The sequence below is a fragment of the Seriola lalandi genome, unplaced genomic scaffold (assembly GCF_002814215.2).
Source record: "Seriola lalandi dorsalis isolate HSWRI2012SDOR001 ecotype SW California unplaced genomic scaffold, Sedor1 jcf7180002054562, whole genome shotgun sequence".
In the NCBI taxonomy this organism is placed as follows: domain Eukaryota; kingdom Metazoa; phylum Chordata; class Actinopteri; order Carangiformes; family Carangidae; genus Seriola; species Seriola lalandi.
Window position 1 is genome coordinate 97,755 of NW_019525115.1, and position 20,000 is coordinate 117,754.

The window sequence follows — 20,000 nt, forward strand, 5'->3', positions numbered from 1 at the left end:
AAAAAAAAAAAAAAAAGGAGAGAGAAAGAACAAATCCACGTCTCTCTTCTCTGCTGTTTGGTTTATCTCTTCTCCGCTCCTCTAACATGCAGCATGCAGGTTAGTCTGATTATTCGAAACAAACAGAAGCATCATCATCAACATCATCATTTTCTCTGGGTCCTCAATAAATCATGAAAATAGTATTTTGGATTGTAATGCCCTGTATGCTGCACATATTGCATTGTTGCTCTTTCTTTCCTGGAATTTCTGTCAATAAACATCTCTACTGTTTCACTGTTTTTAACTCTCTCTATACACAGGCATCTTCACACTCATGCTCGATACTTCAGAGCAGAGCCTCTTAAATATTGTCATCTTTGCCCCGGAGTGAAAGTCAAATCAAAGATTTTAGCACTTCTGCCATGTGACGAAAGGCAAAAACAAAACACTCCCAATCAATTCAGGTGCTCAAGATCAATCATTTCCCCCAGGAACCAGGCTTCAGGCTCTTAGTTTCAGAAATGCCACTTCCAAAAGTCTTTAGAGTCTTAAAGCTACTGTCGCATAGCGCTGGAAAAGTCCCGCAAAGCTGAGTGTGTTAGGTTTATTTTGGTGAACACTGTGGCTCCTCTGGAGACGCCAAGTCAGCAGACACACACACACACACACACACACTCTCTATCTCGTTGATCAGCGTCCACATCACGGAGCAAAGACTCAATCGAGCCGATTCCACAGCGAGGAAGAACGATTTTCAGCATTTTTGTTTTATTTTGTCATTGATTGCAGCTTCGAGGACTAATGTTCAACAGAGTTCGTTATTCATGTGTTCATTCGATTCAGATTCAGAGGTGTGTGCGTGTGCGGGTAAGGTTTTTCATGTATGAATGTGAATCCCCTGAAGTTTCCTGTCCAGGCGGCTTCTCAGTAGCACCTCCTAGAGGCCCTGAGAGACAGAGGCGACCTCTCCTTAAAACCATGACCTGTGAATTACTCACTTCTGGACGACCCTGACGGATCAGTCAAATGTCCGTGAGGGTTAAGTGGAAGGAATTTCGGTGATGGCTGAAACAGCGCTGGGACCAGAATGATTATTTTGTAGGGTAAGTCGGTCTGGTATGACACTGGTCCCACGTCAGATTAAGTTGTTTCCTGCAGCAAATCAAGATATACTGAATCAGAAAAAGCAAAAGCAGACACAGAGAGTGCACCGGCTGCCCTCCTCTCTCTTCTTTATGTCTGCAAGCTCCAGCACGATGAGGACCCTGGCACATCCTTAAGTCTCTTCCAACAGCATTGATGATAAAAGTGAAGTTAGTCGTGCCTGCAGCAACACGCCGATCACAGCGCAGACTCATTCTCCGTGTGGGAGGAAGTGGTGGTGGTGGTGGCTTTGCCCTCCTTGTTGAGTTTCAGGAAGCTGGGTTTCTCTATCACCACGGTTACAGCCGCTTCATTGCTGTTGGGTTTTTCCAGCTTCGTCAAGGCCCGTTTCTCCGAAGCTTTGGCTGACTCCCCCTCCCTGGCAACCACAATTAAAATCATAACAGTTAGGACTGAATTTGAGGCTTAAAGGAACAGTTTGACATTTTTGGGAAATATGATTATTCACTTTCTTGCCAAGGTGGATTTTGTTACCATTGAGCAAGGCTAGCCGTTTCTCCCGTTTCCAGTCTTAATGCTAAGCTAAGCTAACTGGCTTTTGTTCTTTAGCTTCATATTCAGCAAAAAAACACGAGAGTTGTATCGATCTTCTCTTCAGCAAGAAAGCGAATAAGCATATTTTCTAACATGTGAAACTACTCCTGTAATGACAAGCAAGTGACTAGAAGACCAGGTGGTTTTCTCACCCGTTGTGGTGAGACGGGTAAATGACCAAAAAGCAGGCAGTGAAGAATCCAAGGAGGGAGCCCCCAGAGGCCACCAGGGGAATGACACGGACACTGCCAACAGCTTCCACCACCGCACCCAGAGCTGAGGCCACCAAGATCTGACTGATGTACACCTGTAAAAAAAATCACATTAGGATTGCTTAACAACGCAGCCTTTCTTTAGCTTTACTATAGCATACAGTGCATATAAAACTATTCATACAGATTTTGTGAATACACACCTGGCATGATAAGATAGCGCAGTCGATGCCAAAGCCTCTCCGGGAGTTACCAGGACTGTGCTGGATGTACTGCAGCAGAGAAGGTTACAGTTAATGAATGCCACTCACACCAATGAAAGAAGTCATTTACAAAGAGAACAAAGGTAACATTTAGTTTGAAGATCAGGTTTTAAAGGATAAGTCTGTCATTATCCAATATCTTTCTTACTGTCAGCAAAACCCCAAGACCAAAACCAACAGTCTGTCACTTAAAATGCATTACCTCTTGGTTTCTACTGAAGATGTCACAAATGTATACTTTCCTAAAACAGCAGGGCACTGTAGTTTCTACGATTCTCAAACAGGAGTAAATAGTGCATTTGTTGGGGACTATCTTCAGCTGAGGATGAATAATCATTTGGTGGATTGGTGAATATGTATGTATGAAGTAGGACGGCAAAATAAACCACAATGACTGTTCAGGATAATGTCTCCCAGTGCAACAATGTGGTTTATTTATACATTTCGAACAGCTTTTGGACAACAACGCAGGTTAAAACTGGCACATTTTATATCACAATCACATCAATCAATCACATCAATCAATCAATCAATCAATCAATCAATCAATCAAACTAACTAGCGGTCCCTGGCCAGGTCAAAACAAACAAGGGTAAGTCTCTACCTCTTTCATCTCATGATACTGTCCTAGCAGAGCATAGGGACAGTAGGAGATACTCATGGAGATGATGCCCATGCTGCTGATCATCACCATGGAGACATACACGTTAGGGAAGATTGCCATGACAGCAGTTCCTATGGAGGGAAAAAAAGACAGGTAAATTCCAAAGTTACTTATTAGCTACTGACATTTATTTTGTTCTCTGCTATCCCTGCACTGTGGTTCATACCTATGGAGAATCCAAGTGTCCCCAGGATGTAGATGATTTTAATGCTCAGGTCAAAGTTGTCAAGGTACTTCTGAAGAAGAGCTGCAAAAGAAAGATTAGTTGATTTATTCCAGAGTTTAACATCCAGGCATGAACTTTACAGCTTATAAACAGCCAGAGAGTTTGTTTTCTTGAAGACAATTGCGTGTGATAATGTGCATAATGTCCACATGACATGTGAGAAGTGTGTTTGTGTGTGGTTACCTGAGCATGTCGCAGCAGTCATGGCATATATAACCAGCCCCCAACATCCCATCTGAACTCCCCTGTGATAGTTATCCAGCAAAGTAGAGTTAGCAGGAGCCTGAGAGAGAGACAGAGAGAAAGAGAGAGAGAGTGAGAGTGAGAGAGAGAGAGAAAAACAGACAAAGTTTTTATCTGAACTGAGAGGCGGCCAAAACAAAGACTCCATCCTGTACACACACAAAGTAATTTTGTTGTTTTTCCAAAAGAATCATAAGTCAACACCATCAGATCATTTTGGATTTCCTTCTAAGCAAACAGAGTCTCTTTGTTGTTTCTGACCTATGAAGTTTCTTTTTTTTTCCTGACTCTGTATTTTGGGAAAAGATTGACATGGCAGTTTTTCTTCCTCTGTTCACCGGACTGAAGTTCAGTGCAGGAGAAGTGCACCTGTTCCTTTGCCTAGTTGCCTATTGGATATTAAAATGTTTAATATGATGACATGTTATTATTTTATTATTTTAAATAATTTGGTTGTGTTCATATTCTTAATCTTTAAACCATTTTCCATTCATTTCGATATTGATAGATTATGTAAGAGTAAATGTAAATAATACATAATTCCACTATGTTGTGTATTCATACTCGTCTTTTTATGAAATGTCATCACTTTGGCAATATTAGTTTTGACTAAAAGTGGTCATGTAAGTCTGCGTATACTCGTACGGTGGGATCTCCGTGGTAGATGACTTGTCCCATGAAATCGGTGAAAAAGACGGCCTCGGCGATGATGGAGAACCAGGTGAGCAGGTGACAGGCGCACAGGCGAAGCAGCTCCGGAGGCATCTTCAGCATGGAGAGCCACAGCAGCCGCACAGTGGTCTCGACCTGAACAGAGCACGAGAGGAAAGTTACCGCAACATTACACAATATACTGCCCAAAAAAGAGACCTTTCACATAGTGGAAAGAAATGGAAAGTGCTGTCTTGTTGCCATGGTTACAGGTTTAGTGGCAGAAAATAACGCTTGACTCTTGTGCTTGGATTTGTATTTATATTTGCCCAGTGTCCATTATGATCTGCGCTGCTTGCCTACCAGTGCATCAGAGGCAGCAGTAGCAGTATTAATAGTATCACAGTCTGGTATTTGACTTGTAAATTCCTCCGCCCCGCTCCTCACCTCGCCCTCCTCGCTCTCTGTATCTCCACTGGAAGAGTTGGTGTTTCCACTTCGGTTTCTGTTTCTCTGTTTGTTCCTCCTCCGGTGTCTGGCCTCCACTTCGTACAGGTCGTTCATGCTGCGAGACGGCTTGATGAGAAAAGCGGCGTTGGCCCGGCGGTAGCGGTAACGGTGGCTGCCCACTCGGCCGTAGTAGGAGAAGGTGCAGGAGGGCTGGCGGTAGAAGGTGTGACGGTGACGTGACTGCCTCATGGGAGCTCCGGTACTGGCAGCTGGAATAACAGACAGATTACAGAAGCAGTAAAGATAACGATTCATCAGATTCTTCATTTTATTTTTATATTTTTATTTATATATTATAAATGTATAATATCACATGAACTCACTGACCTTTGACCATCCCAGCACGGTGGGCCTGTCCTTTAGAGCTCAGTCTGTTACTGTTAAGTCTATCAGGATTAGTGACACTGGCTAACAGCCGCCCGTTCAGGGTGCGCTGCTCGTTGAGCTGGTTGTTAAGCAGCGCTTCCTGTCCGTCATCGTTTTCCATTTCTTGCAAGAAAGCAGAGAGGCGGGATATTCTGGGGCCGGGAGCGTGTGTTTGGTGGTTGTTGTTTTGGGGGCGGAGCAGGTCCTGGCTGCCTGTGCTGCTGCTGCGTCTGATGTTGGCGAACCGGGGAGGGGGGGTGCTGTGACTGGGGTTGAAGAGGGAAGAAGCGGTAGGTGGCGAGCCGTGATAGGGCGAGAGGCGGTCGGCGAAGATGGACGGCTCTATGTGGCACAGGAACATTGCGTCATGGTCTAGGTGGTCGAGGGTGCTGTCAGCCATAGCGAGAACGCTGTCACTTTTACCTGAAGAGAGACAAGGAGAGGGCTGATCAGTTTAGATGTGAGGAATTCAGAGAAAATGATAAACAAGCAGCGACATGGTTGAGAAACGCAGATCTAAATGATCTATAATACCACTAATATTGTCTCTTTATTAGGGGGCATGGATTTTCCTTCCCATGTTTATTTGGATGTGAAGGGGAAAAGATTTAATTTAGATTAGACTCACTTCTCACAAGCTCCACCTCCAGAAAGTCCATGTCCATATCTCCGCGCTCTGACTGGTCATCTCCATAGGGGTCGTAGAGGTCGTAGCTGTCCATCGTTTCATCCTCTCCAATCATTTCCAACTTGGGAGTGAGAAGTCCGTTCCTGCCATTGGCCGACAGCTGTGGGTTGTTGGGATCTGGAGTCTCCTGGAAAAAGAGCAGAGGGAGGACGTAATGAAAGCTCCAGTTTTATTTATTAATTTATTTATTCTATTAAAATTGAATTTTACACTATACGGCGTACATGGTCCAGCCTGTCATGTTGGGGCGAGTACTGCTGCTCCTCGATGCTGAAGAGATGTAACACCACAGAGACGGAGAAGAGGATGGCGGCGAAGAAGAACAGGATCTGCTCCTGAGACTTGAAGGCTGCTCCGAGGAAGGTGTGTGTCCAGTCTAAACCTCCGAGAGCGTAGCCGACTGCGCCGCCAAGACCTGCACACACGGTCACACGAACAGGTTTAGACTTGTGAGTGGATGAAGGAGACATGAGCAGAAAGAGGTGTCCAATCTCAGTTTCTCTCTCAGGGTGTTTGTTCGTTAAATTTGTGTCGATCATGCTCAGTGAATTCTTCTTTTTCACCTTTAACATTCAGCCACTACACGAACGTGAACTGTATTAAAATCCTGTGAAAGTTACGGTGTGTGTCTGTATGTGTGTGACACGTCAGCCGTACCCGCTGAGGCGGCGTGGATATTGAGCGCCATGTCTTGTTCCTCTGTGTCTGCCACATCTAGCAAGTACGCTCTGATTGGTCCCTCGGTGGCATCCGCACAAAAGTCCAACACCACGACTCCCAGCACAGTGAGAACGATACCTATCGGTTGTCTCCCCTGCTCGTCACCTAGCGACAGACCTGATGGAGAGAGGACGGAAATTGTTTAATGTGTGTTTTTCTTGTTGTTACACAACAAGCAAACCAACAGTGGGGGCTGTATCAAACAAAGTCGGCTCCATGCAATTCAATAACTTTATTCTTCACTGGTGGGGCAGTTAAACCTTTTAGGTAACAGAACACAAAAGAACAAATAATACAATATATGCAATACAACTAAAATCATAACTGTATGATGTGAAATGTGCTAGTTACATAAGTCAACAGTGGTTCAGAGATAGATATAATAGATATACTGTATGTGAGCATTTTTATTTAGCATATTCATAAAATACTTTTCATTACATTACAGTTTATTTGACAATTTTTCATCGCTTCAATGCTATTTCGCCATCTTATAGTAGATGCAATTTTGTATGATGAATTATTAAATTAATGGCAAAGTTAAACCAAATACGTTGATTTAAAGTGTGTTCAACTTAAGGCCCATAAATAACAAAAGAAAATGAGTGATGTAACCCTGGTCAGAGCTGCGCATGTGATCAATACGTGATTGTTGAGTTACAACTGCTGTCACACACAGGTCACTGCACATTTTCCATACTGCTTTATGTGATGTGTGTGTCCTTGTGTGTCTCATTACATTTGTGACCCAGTCTTCCCCTGGAGCGGCTCAGTGTGCGTTTGTGTCCATGCGCCTGAGTAAATGTATCAATGTATGAGAACAACACCACAGAGTGAATGGGAAAGCTTTAGTAACCTGCATATAAAACATAAAACAGTGTGCATGTGTGCATGTGTGCGTATGTGCGTGTGTGCATGTGTGCGTGCTTGCGTGAAATATCAGAGGGAATGTGACGCAACATGACTTCACAAACTGAAATCCATTAACGTCGGGGAAACAAAAATGTTCATAGAAGGCAAAGTGTATGTGTGTATGTGTGTGTGTGTGTGTGTGTGTGTGTGTGTGTGTGTGTGTGTGTGTGTGTGTGTGTGTGCGCGTGTGTGTTTGTTGTGGGACAATGGAGTCACACTACTCACTAGCCAGGCAGGCAGACAGGAACTGAATTGTGATTGGTAGAAAGGGAGAAGCAAACAGGAAGCATTTCCCTGTGAACTGCCTGCTTCTGTGTTCCCATGTCAACATACACACACACACACTCACATACACACACTAATACACAGATTACTACAGTTTTCCCATGTCACCCTGTGTTGTTCACACACAATTATATATACACAACCATGGAAACGTACACTTTCTTTTATTCTCTCATTTCTCTCATACGGATACAGGTCAACTGTCACACACTCACACACACACACACACACACACTCACACACACACACACACACGCACTCCCTGGTGCCCTAAAACGACCTGAGTGCCAACCTCTGGGCAGAAGAATGGAGGTAAAGCAGAACAGAATTGAATAGAACTGAATAGAATCTGCTGACAGTAAAAAGTTCACACAGCTTTCGTTCTTGTTATTTATAACTCCTTTGTTGATTAATTTCACTTTATTCTATTTAGAGACATTTAAAAGCTCCGCTATTGTTGTGCTGAACATTTTTCACCGATTTGGTCCGCATTTGAATATGAAGCATGTACACTCTGTTATTTAATGTGAGCAACAGCTCAGATCAGTGGAGATGTATGAAGTTGAACTTGAGGACAACACTAGTACAATAACCAGTTAGGCCTGCAACTAATGTTTTCATTCATTTCATACATTCATCTGCCAGTTATTCTTTCAATTAACTGATTAACTGTTCAGCCCATTGAAGTATCATAAAATTGTCACAAGATTTTACAGAGCTGAAGGTGACGTCTTCTTTATTCAGTTCAAAATAAGATATGACAAAGAAAAGCAGCAAAAGACAAACATGTAAATCTTTGTCATTTTTTTACTATTTTTTCTTGAGAAATTACAGGATCGATTAATTGATTATATGATAAAATTGATTATATGATAAAGTAGCTGCTTACAGAGCGATCAATATAGTAATAGTGAAAATGATCCTTATTTGCAGCCCTACTTGTTTGTCTTTTAGTTCAATAAGGATCTGTGTAATCAATGTTTAACCCCAACTTCCAGCTGGTTTGCGACCAATCTCTCCTCCATCTTCTCAGGTTAAAGCCCACCAGGATGTTTGCAATTATTTGTTCAGCTTATTTTATGTGGACCAAATACAACATATGTGACAAATAGGACCTTCAGAAAGGATTGAGATTCATAAATGGGGCCAAAGCACATTTATGTTTGAGGGTAGCAGAAAGATTATCGAAGAAAACAGTCAGTTATCTGTTCGACTTCAGAGCTTTTTCATCCAATGTTGCTCCAGTGGTTCAGAGTTTTGGTCTTATTGATCCAACATTACAGGCTATTTCTGTGTAGTACAAATAACTAATGTCAGAGTTTGTGTACACGTCTGAAAATAGCTGCTGACTGTAACATCACTTAGCTTATACTTCTGTTTGTCACTGTCTGTAAATTCAACGATCTAGTGATAACACAAACCTCACACCGCTGTCACCTTTGAGTGTGCGCACATCTTTACATGTGTGCAACCACAATATAACATGGCTGATGACACTGCAACCGGAACTACACTGATATAGTTAGCCCAAGATCAATATCTGTGTGGTATGATTGACAGGTGATCAATTAGTTTGATTGGATTGGATGAATATGACCTTGTAATGACATTTGAGTGACGCAATAAGTGGTGGGCTCGACTGAGGATAACACCACTACAAGGACATTACTCTCAGCGGGCGAAGCTTTCGGCAAGTGATGCTATGATGCAAGCGGTCCTGCTCTTTTATCTCCTCTGTGGGACACGTGCATGCTGGGTAAAGTGACAGTGCTGCTCTCATCATCAGTTTGGGGTTCATTTCCCACCGGGGGGCCGTGGTACTCTCAGGTGGTTTAGATAACAGCGTTGTTAGATAACAACATTCAGCAGATGGCCCAAAGTAAACTTGTGTCATTTCTGGCCGACATGTAAAAACAGCATGTGTGGACTCAGCTTCGTGGATTTCTATTTGCTATTTTATGTAAATCAACTTTTTTGTTGGCTATATAACTATTTAGATAATCAATAAAATTACTTGTCAAGCAAAACTGGAAATTGTTTCCTGGTTCCAGCTTCTCAGATCTGAGGGTTTGCTGCTCGTGTTTGTCTATATATGACAGTAAATGAAACATGTCTCAGTTTGAACAAAACAAACACATTAGGACATGATGTTAGGCTCTGGGAAGTTACGATGGATGTTTCATTGACTCATTTTGATGCTTCCACATTGTTAAATGTGACAATTTGCTCTTTTTCTTTGTCTTGCATTCTAGTAAAATGTAATTATTTTGGGGATTGGGACAAAACAAGACATTTAATGATGTCGCCTTGTGCTCTAGGTTATTGATGGGCATTATTCCCAGTTTTCTGTTATTTTATAGACCAAACAATTAATCTGTTAGTTAAGAAAATAAATGTCAGATTAGTCATTAATGAAAAATTGTTAATTGCAAAAGTGGACACTAGAAAAAATGAAAATATAGTTTCACGCTTAACCTGCAACTGCAATATTCAATATTGCTCTTAAGCTTAAATTTAACTATATTATTCACATACAATGATTGCTCTGTTTGCAGCAATATACATAATCATAAGATATAAACTCAACAAGTGCTTCTGTATGTCGTCTATGTGCACATGAAGTGTATCGTTTATTGGATCTTGCATTCTGCATTAATTATTTTAGATAATATGAGAAAATGAAATACTGCACAGGTTATTTGTTTTTTTTCAAAAGTACAGCTGGATTGTTTCCAACACACATGTTTGATGATTTGTTAAAGTGTGATTTTTTTTAAAGCCTGTGATTATCAAACTGTATTAAAGTGCAGCAAAGTTTTAGCACTTTCCAGGGCATCACGTTGAAATGTAATGGAGGAAAAGCAACAATGGTTAACAGAAAGAAGAGTCATCTATCTCAAAATTGTGTGCCACACACTCACCTATCAACGATCCATTCAGAAACAGAGCCACTCCTATCAGCGTTCCTATACAGAGAGCCAGGATGAACGGCCTCCTCCGGCCCCATCGCAGAGTGCAGCGGTCGCTGGCCGAGCCGATCAGAGGAGTGAACATGAGGCCGAGGACCGGACTGAGGAACCACGTCAGACTGTAGTACTGCTCTGGAAGACCTGGAGGCACAGACAAAAGGCCAAACATGAGCTGAAGACAGAGATGTAGACGAGGAGAGAGAATACTGAAAAGCCATTTTTTGGTTTCGTATGATTTTCAGAGAATGTGTCTGAAGATTACCGACACACAACTGAGATTTGACCATGAAGTTTTTCTGCCATCCACCAGAGGGTGCAAGTAACATCCTAACTGTAGAAGTGAGAGTCATGATTTTAAATTTATTAGTTTGAATTAAACAGAATATCTATATCGATTTCAACTGGAATCAGCCTTGAAGACAAAGACAAAGTATGCATTTAATTTTCTACGATTAAGTGACTTCACTTTATTCTGCAACACATGTAAAAGACAAATGGCGTGATGGTGATATGAACACTACTTTGAAATATAACTTTACTAATAGGATAAGATGATTTATTATCCCTTTGGGCTCAGCATCACTGCATCAAAGAACAACCAGTTAAACCACAATATAGCATGAGTATTGTACCATAACATTACACGTTCAACAGTAAAACCAACAACTAGAGAACAGCACATGCCAATGTAGAAACTGCCTAAGGGCTGTGTTAACAAGCTGCTATTATATCTGCCTTAAATCTGCCTGGTAAACTGAATGAAAATGACTATGACTTATTTGCATTTAGCCGACTAGTTTAGACACACAACAATGTTCACTATCTTTAAAAATTCAGTTCATAGTATTAATATGTTATAATGCTAATTACATGCAGTATATTATAATATGATTAAACATGTTTTCTTAATTCAGCATGTGGCACCAGTGTTGCTGCAGTCACAGGTGACGCTGTTTGTGTTTGTGTTGCCACCTCAGTTACCTAAGAGTCGACCTGCGGCGCACTTTTTCAACACCTTCTGTTAAAACCAACACAAAAGGGAAAGGAGGAAAAGGCCATGGCAGCCGTACTCGACAAGAGGATTTATCTCGGGTCTATTGAGCGTCTCTGTGTGAATGTTCGCCCCCGGATTATCACACAAAGGGCTGCAGCATCAACTCTTGTGTGCCGGTTAATGCAGAGAAAATAAGCACGAGAGTGGAGACTCAGTGATCAAGTTTCTCAGGCACAACACAACACAACAGAAACACCACAATCTTCCAGGAATATTATGAGTATGAGCGCATAAATGGATGAAATACATATATTTGTGTTGTTTCTGTTGAAAAGTACAAAAGCTATTAAGTGTTGCTGTCATTATCCCGTCATTTTTGACCCGACCAAACCTGAAGTGATGCTGACTAATAGATAGACAGTCTCCAGATGCCAAGCCTTTCTTGCTTAGGTTAAAAATGTCAAAGTTTAAAAGAATATCCATTTCCTGTGTACTTGTCACTAAAGCCATACCTAAATATTTTTGTGCCTGATCTTTCCACTTACGAAAACCAGGTGGGGATAGCAAACATACGCTGCACGAGAGGGTTCTCAGATTAGCATCAGTCAATGGAAATAACTAATAACTAAACAGACACGCACACAGGATACAGCCACATAATGGAAACACATACTGCACACTGTACAGTACACATGCTTTCAATACCTTTGAATAACATCAGACAACACCTTGTAAACCGATCACACACACACTTCATCACTAACAAAGGCGGATCTTGATTAACTCCTCATAAAACTTCATAAAAGTGTCTGTCCAGACAAAGGGACACACCATTTCAATACATACAGTATACTGTACACGGAGACCTGAGATTACAACTGAAGTTAACTGTACTATTTTTAAAGGCAATATATATATATATATGTATATATATTCAAGAGAAAAAGAGGATTCAACACTTCATATTAAGAGAAGAACTGAAAAAATGATTTATTTTTGACAGATTTGATTTATTTAAGGTCCAAATATCAATGAAATTCAAATCTTCTATTTGTTATACTTTATATAATTAAGATATTAACATTTTGACTGCACAGTTTCATAACAAACGCAATAAAAATATCAAAATGGACATAGATTTGATCCCGAAAATGTTTCACATCAGGACTATGTGAAGCACATATCAACAGAATTGCACTTGAATGCATTTGAATATCAAACATCCAGTATCGTCAATGTACCTGTTAGGCGTAACACCTGTTCCTAATTACGAGAACAAACCACTTTGTGGTTGAGTAAAAGGTGAATCATCTTGTCTGTAGGGGATATTTTTCTGAACTTTGCTAACTTGTCTGATGAGACTAGTTGGCAAGACTAGACTAGACTAGATTACATGTTTTATACTGGATCAGGTGGATCAGATGAGTATGTAAGTCAGTATGTAAGTCTTTGTTGTAATGTTGTATGTTTGTTGTATGCTTAACTAAACTATTTTTATTTGTGAATCACCACAAAGACCATTATAATGGATGTTCTAAAGAATATTTTAAAACCGAGATTCATGAAATCAAACACTCTCACAATGCTTTTGAGCCTCGTCCGTCCCATTGAACTCATTTATTTAATTAAATCATGACTCACAATGAAGCATTTCTATTATTCGTTACTCAGAGACATCTAATCTCACTGTGTTAACACATGAATAAAATCAATCATCACACAACGAAATCAGTAATCACTGAGTCCTCACACACCCATGCATCATCAATGCCAAAATAACAAAGCAACATCTATTACGGCCCTTAGACACAGACTGGGCTACTGAGAGGAAGAGGAGGAGGAGGAGGAGGAGGAGGAGGAGGCAGACAGTCCTTCAACCAAGTGAAGTCAGCTGAATCACAAATAATTAAATCAGAACTTCATCATTGTATCTCTGTCAAACTGTGACTTAATCCAGCTCCGTCAAAATACATTAATTACCATTTGGCTGCCACACAGTCGTAAAGTAAAGAGACAAGAGGCAGAGATAGGAAGAGGCAGACTCTAAAAATGTCTACTCATGGAGTCTTCACCACTCTTTTTAATGCCTCTGCTTAGAGTTTGAAGCTACGCCAACCTACGTTGGCTCAAATGATGATCAATAGCTCTGCTTAAAGTTCGGGAAATACCCCTTAGAGCTTTACAAACTTCGGAGGTTAGCGTGCATCACACCACATCCACCTGAAACCAGACACCTTTCAAAACGTCTGAATTGGGAGAGGCTGCAGCACTAATTCATACATTTAACAGTTTTACTGTTAAAGATTATATATCCTTGTTTTATTTAACAATAAAAATGTAAAATGTATTTCTTGCACCAGATAGAGCTAAAGGCCAGTCTAGACACAGGCCAGTAAAATGCAGGTTGAGGCAGTAAAAGATCTGTTAACTGTCCAAAACACTTCCTGACAGCATAAGCTTCACCTCTAGACCATCCTCTGTAGCTGTGAATCCATGTGTATTTTATCTTTTAAAAAAATCAAAAAAAGAATCAGTTGTTCTATTAAACCTTAAGCTTTGCTGAAGGTGTGTTGCTCTCTCTGTGATCATCTGGGAAACAGGGATTATTCAAAACGCAGGCTAAACTTACTGCTCTGAAGCGGCACACAAAAAGGTATTTGTGAGTTTGTTTCCCTTTGTGTAAGAAGGAAAAGCCAGAATCCCCTCTTACTATTCATTCAATCTACAGTAATCTCAAAGGAGGAGAGACAGCAGAGATGTGGAAATGCTGTAAATTCACTTGAGGAAGATGACGTTGGTAAAAGAGACATAGAGGGAAGAAAAGCTGCAGAGTTGATGGCAACTAATTTAATAGAGAGGACATTAGGCTCTTATAAAATCAAAATGCAATTTCATATCCCTCAAACAGACCTCTTTAATGACACCAACATCAATAACTGAGTGCCATGATATCTAATTATTAAATGCTTGTCTGAAATGTCCCCACCTCCTGCACAGACCCATTAATTCATTAATGCATTTTCTATCAGCACAGTCACAGGACAGTCTGAGGTGTGTCCCAGTCTGTCTGGACAGTTTACCTGCTGCTGACTGAAGAGTTCGACTGGTTCTTGGCAAACAGCACAGCAGACAGAAATCTCATTTGGCTGGTAAATTCATGAAAATCTCGCATGACTCGACAAAAGTCTGTGTCCTTGAGCTTGATGCTGAGGAGGCGGCTGTGAGCATGTGAGCTCTTCTGGAAGTTTGGAGGTTTTGTAAGGGGAGTTGTTTGTTTGCAAAATGCCGCTGTCATGTGAAAACTAGCTGTTGTTGTTGTTGTTATGGTCTGTAGTCCTCTCACAGTCTGAGCCAGAAAGTCCACAACATGATATTTAATGATCATCATCATTAAAATGTGCCAAGCTAAAAAAAAAAAAAAATGCTGTAAGTGCCAGTTTAAGCTGAGTGTTTTCACGTCTGTCTAAATTATGTTTGACAGTCCAGCACAGAGGAGAAAAGTGCATCAATTACAGGAGAACATGATTTTACAGGCATTGCATTCTTTTTTCTTTTTTTTAATAAGATCATTTTCACTCATCAGTCGACAGGAGAGAGAAAGAAGACAGGTCTGAACCGGGCGTTGCAAACAACATGATGTGCACCTGTATGCAAAGTAAAGACGCTCTTACAAAACAAATGGATTGTAATGCCTTTCACTATGATGTAGCTGCAAGCTGCCGAAACTTAGATTTTAACCGGGATTAGAAGATTGTCTAAATCCACATTTTGTGAAATTTGTTACCACATTTTTATGAGCCGGCCGAGTAAAACAACAGGTGGTTTTAGGGATAAGCTAAAGATGATCAACACCACTTAGTCGCCAACATCCACAAACGGGTTAGTTCCAATCACAGCCTCATGAGAGGTCAGGAAAAGCCTTGTTAGCTTTGATCATATGGAAACAGATATCACTGCAACACTTGAATCGGCTGCACTGTCGGCATTAAGAAAAATTAAGTCTGACAAAATTATGAAAATATGATGAGAATTAGTGTAAGTTCAATATTACTGACGAGAATATGCCCCGAGTGAAAGAAGCAGTGAAGTCAGCCGAGGTAAAGTGACACCTCACGCATGCATATTACCACAAAAAGATTGTTGTTAAAGTCAATAAAAAAATGTCACCCCATGGCACAAAACAGGACTGCATTTACATTAGGGGTGGAACTAATGTCTGTTTTTTATTATCTATTAATCTGCTGATCATTTTCCTGAATGATCGAATAATTGTTCATGGAATAACAAATAAAAAAAATGCCATCAGCAATTTCATTTTTGTTTGACCAACACTGCACTACACAAAGATGAAGTTTTCTTTCACATAAGACAAAGTAAAGCAGTAAATCGTCACATCTGTGAAACTGAATCTGCCAATTTTGTCATTTTTTTAAATTATTATTATTATATCATTACTAAAACACTTCATCATTTATAAACAAAATAGTTGCTGATTAATTTTTTGTCTAATCGATTAATCTATGAACATTTTTCTATTGATTGGTTATAGTGACTGTCAAGAGATCACAAACACCATCACACTGACTTTATTAACGGTACACCCTCTCTTCAAACTTTACAGGCCATGTTCCTGTTGACCTCTGTGTTTCTCATGAGATGGCCATAAACAGGGCTTGACCCTTTGTCGCCGTGGTGACCAGGTCTTGGGAACCCTGTCACCACGGAGACTCCATCACCTTCGCTTCCTGGCTACTAATATGGCTGTGTCATTCACACATGGTTTCCTGTTGTGGGGTTTGTTCAGACTAAGGAAAGCTTTGTTTCTCTCCGTTTGACTCACATTTATTTTATTTTTTTCCCTCTCACACACACACACACACAGATATACATAAACACACGTGTACCGATGTGTGCATTTGTGCACTGAAAAACAAGACACTGAGTAGAAAGAGCACACACAAACACGTACAAAAGGCGCATAAACAATACCTGTATACAGTGGCACAGTCATAAAGTGGGAGACAAAGCGGCAGATAGGAATCTGTCTGTCTGTAGGTTTGTCAACATCAAAACAGGAAAACAGTTTCTAGTAAACAGTTCCCTCACACACACACACACACACACACACACACACACACACACACATACACGTGCACAATACAGTAAAACACAGTCTCCACCTAGTAAATAAAGACATGTCTCTGTTCCCACACACACAGACACACACACACAAACTCACACACACACACACACACACACACACACACACACACACACACACACACACAGACACCTGTCAAAATAAAAAACACACACACACACACACAGCTGAGTTCCCACACACTCATAATGCTGTATGTGCAAAGACACACATACACAGGGAACAATACTGAGAGAATTGAGACGCAGGAAGTATTTTAGAAAGAGAGAAAAAGAAAAGAGTGCAGAAAGAGGAAAACATAGAGAGCGAAGGAGTGTGAGAAAGGATTAAGATCAAAGAAATTGAAAAGGGGAGGGTAGATAGAGAGAGAGAGAGAGAGAGAAAGAGGGAGGATAAGGTGAGATACAGGGGAGGAAATGTGGAGGACAGAGAGGGAGAAAGGCAGGATGGAGAGAGCGGCGTTCATATTCAGGCTGTCAGACGGCCGTGAGCGTTGATGATTGATCGTGGGAAAGAAAAATTTACAGTCGGCTCAATCTATCATCAAAACGCTAATTTTTACTATGCACATTTCCTCCTCACAAACACACACACACACACACTAAAAATGGAGCTCAATGTGCGACTGTTGGGAGCACAGACTGCCCATTCATCACAACCTCTACGTAGACTGTGTGTCTCTCCACGTCGCCCCTGCACCGACAGTAAAACTTTCTGGCTCCAGTTGTTGTTTGTCTGATTGTTTGAAATCTTCACTGGAGGAGAAACGGTGCCTTGTAGAATCACATGACCCAGAGTTTAATGTTGAATTCAAAAGGACGGTACATTCTCTTCCCTCAACTTCAACATTAATGGATCTTCCATTTACCTGCAGACTTTGATTTAAAAATATATATTTACCGTACGTCTGTCTGTTTGTTTGTTTTTGCATTTGTACAATGTGTTTTAGAATCGTTTCCCACAGCAACATGAAGTTTAGGGGGGAAAAAAAAAACTTTCAAAACTGGTAGAAGGTGGCACGTGAAATCACATAGAAACAAAAATCTAATTAAATGATAAAATTAATTTAAATCTGGAGGTACAACAATCAGCTGACTTGACAATGTCAACACTGTTTCCAACTTTAATCATTACATTAAAAGACTGAAATTTAAGTTTAAAGAAACACAGTGGCTTATCGGTGACCTGCTGGAATTTCCATATTTTATCTGATTGATAATCAATGACGGACAAGAAGTCAGAACCTGTTGCTGAGATGTCAACTTATGTTTCTTTCAGTTGAAAAATGCTCAGATGTAGAGGAGACCAGTGTCTCGGTATATTCAGTGTTAAAGGATTATGACACGGAGACAAAATAACAACAAAACAAACGAAACATGATTTTTCTTCCTTTCAAAAAATATCCCATGAAAAACTAAAATCAATAACTAATTGATCTTACTGACAAGTATTGTTTGTGTATCCAAAGACTGATTAATCTGAATCCCCTGTGCCACAGAACTCCATTGTTGCCCAACAGCTATAAAAATATCATTAATGAGTCACACCATTGCACTGTGACACCATTGAGTGACATGTCTATTTATTACCATGAACATGGCACTTTATTTTAAGTCGGTCCCACACCATCCTGCCGCTGCTTTGCTCTGTGTATTTATCCACAGCTGAAAGTAGTTACCTATAAAAGCTCTGTTTACTCCTGTTTGAGTGACATCAAAATCTACAGTTTCCTGCAGGTGCGGGAAATTATTTAATCTTTTTTTTATTTTTTATGAAACTACATATTTGTGAGCTGTTTTTAAAAAATTTGCATCTTCAATAGGAATAGATGAGTGCAAGGCAAAGAGCCATAGAGAGGTGAGAGACGGTCTAACGCATTGTTGGTTTCGGTCTTCATCATCATATATCTCGTCTTCTCTCTGCCCCTCCGCCTCTCTGAATCTTCTACTTCACCTTTCATAACAATGTTGTGTTTCTGCCTCATTAACCAAACCCACCAGCGCCATACTCTCATGTCTACATCTTTCCATCCCTCTGTCCACCGCCCCCTTCTCCGCTCTCACACAATGAACTGAAAGTGAGCATCTCCTCCTCGACAAACAAAACTCCGATATCTCCTTCCAGCTCTCATACACTGATTTTTTCCCGACGAACCCAACAAACATCAGCTTCATCCTCTCCTCTCTTCCTCTCCTTCTCCCTCTCTCTCCCTCTGTTCTTATCCCTCCCATTCCCATTCTCCCATAAACACAAAACACTCCTTTCATATCCTGCGCTGGCGTGAGAAAACTGCAAGAAAAATGACAAGCGTCCCCGAAAAGAGCCAGAGAAATGGTGCGAAAGTGAGAGTAGGGCAGAGGTCACGAAGGGAGAAAGTGGGCAGGAAGGAAGGAGGGTGAGAGCGAGAGAAAGAGAGACAGAGAGCACGAGGAGAGGAAAGGAGGAAGCAGGTGTTTTTGAATAAACAAAACATATGAACTGAGTCAGGTGTATTATTCAGAGAGGAAGAAAGAAAGGAAAGAAAAAGGGGGGGGGGGAAAGTGGTTTGTGACAGATGGTCTTTGGGACCAGATTTAAAATATTAACATCAATATTTCATTATTGATAAGCATCTGGTTGTAGATTTTATGCCAGCACTGAGGACTGCAGAGTTTTTCTTCGCATACACAGGCAGCTAACTAGATCGCTTTTGCATTTTGCTTTATGTAAAAGGGGCAATCCATCATCTAAAACAGAGGCAAACAAACAGCTGTTCCACCACCAAAAATCAATACCTCGTGCAGGTGTTTGAGACAACAATTAAGTTATTGATTTCTGATGCTAAACAAATGCTTACTTTTTTAATAACTTCTTCAATTTTGCTTCAATTGCGAGAGTGTAACTCAAAAAGATTACAGGTTGTATAGTTTTGTTCTAATCTATAGTTATGGTGGACTTACAGTATTTCCCCTTTGTCTACCTTGACTTCAGTCAGTGATTAACTTCATTTCCCAGAATCCTCTTGGACAACACTCTCTGTGGTTTGTACTAATATATACAGTGTAGAAAACTAATTATTTCCATACTTTGATGATTTGAACTGAGTCGTAGTCACTGACCATCAGTCATTAGTGCACAAACACATAATCGATCGGACGGCCATGACTGTGAAAACTGCTTCTGACTGTCTTTAGTTCAGATCAGTACAAAACTAGGCCTGTAAAAGTTCTGCTTATAAGGTCAATGACTCAGCAGCTGCCTGTTTGTGGTGTTATCACATTATAACGGTTCATAATACTTTTCAGTGAGCTTTAAAAACAGTGTATTATAAAGCCAATGTAAAAAGCTACTGACTGGGTCAAAGTCAATCTTGACTGAATATAGTGAGTTCAGCTGGAAGATTTAATGAACATTCAGATGTACTGAACATCTCCAACAGAGACAGTGACAGCAACAACTGAGAACGCCACGTCTCAC

General features: G+C 40.6%; 1 protein-coding gene across 1 annotated transcript in view; it reads right to left on the minus strand.

Moving 5' to 3' along the window:
• Positions 1-246: 246 nt before the first annotated feature.
• slc45a4a (solute carrier family 45 member 4a) overlaps positions 247-20,000 on the minus strand; it is a 52,113-nt gene continuing 32,359 nt past the window's right edge. Inside the window, exons 4-16 of the mRNA XM_023416245.2 lie at positions 10,342-10,530; positions 6,161-6,340; positions 5,728-5,918; positions 5,444-5,630; positions 4,777-5,238; positions 4,387-4,658; positions 3,934-4,095; positions 3,229-3,328; positions 2,986-3,066; positions 2,760-2,890; positions 2,096-2,164; positions 1,833-1,987; positions 247-1,504 (exon numbers count right to left, since the gene is read on the minus strand). Coding sequence (XP_023272013.1) covers positions 1,324-1,504; positions 1,833-1,987; positions 2,096-2,164; positions 2,760-2,890; positions 2,986-3,066; positions 3,229-3,328; positions 3,934-4,095; positions 4,387-4,658; positions 4,777-5,238; positions 5,444-5,630; positions 5,728-5,918; positions 6,161-6,340; positions 10,342-10,530 — 2,360 coding nt within the window. The 3' untranslated portion in view covers positions 247-1,323. The remainder of the gene's footprint in view (positions 1,505-1,832; positions 1,988-2,095; positions 2,165-2,759; positions 2,891-2,985; positions 3,067-3,228; positions 3,329-3,933; positions 4,096-4,386; positions 4,659-4,776; positions 5,239-5,443; positions 5,631-5,727; positions 5,919-6,160; positions 6,341-10,341; positions 10,531-20,000) is intronic.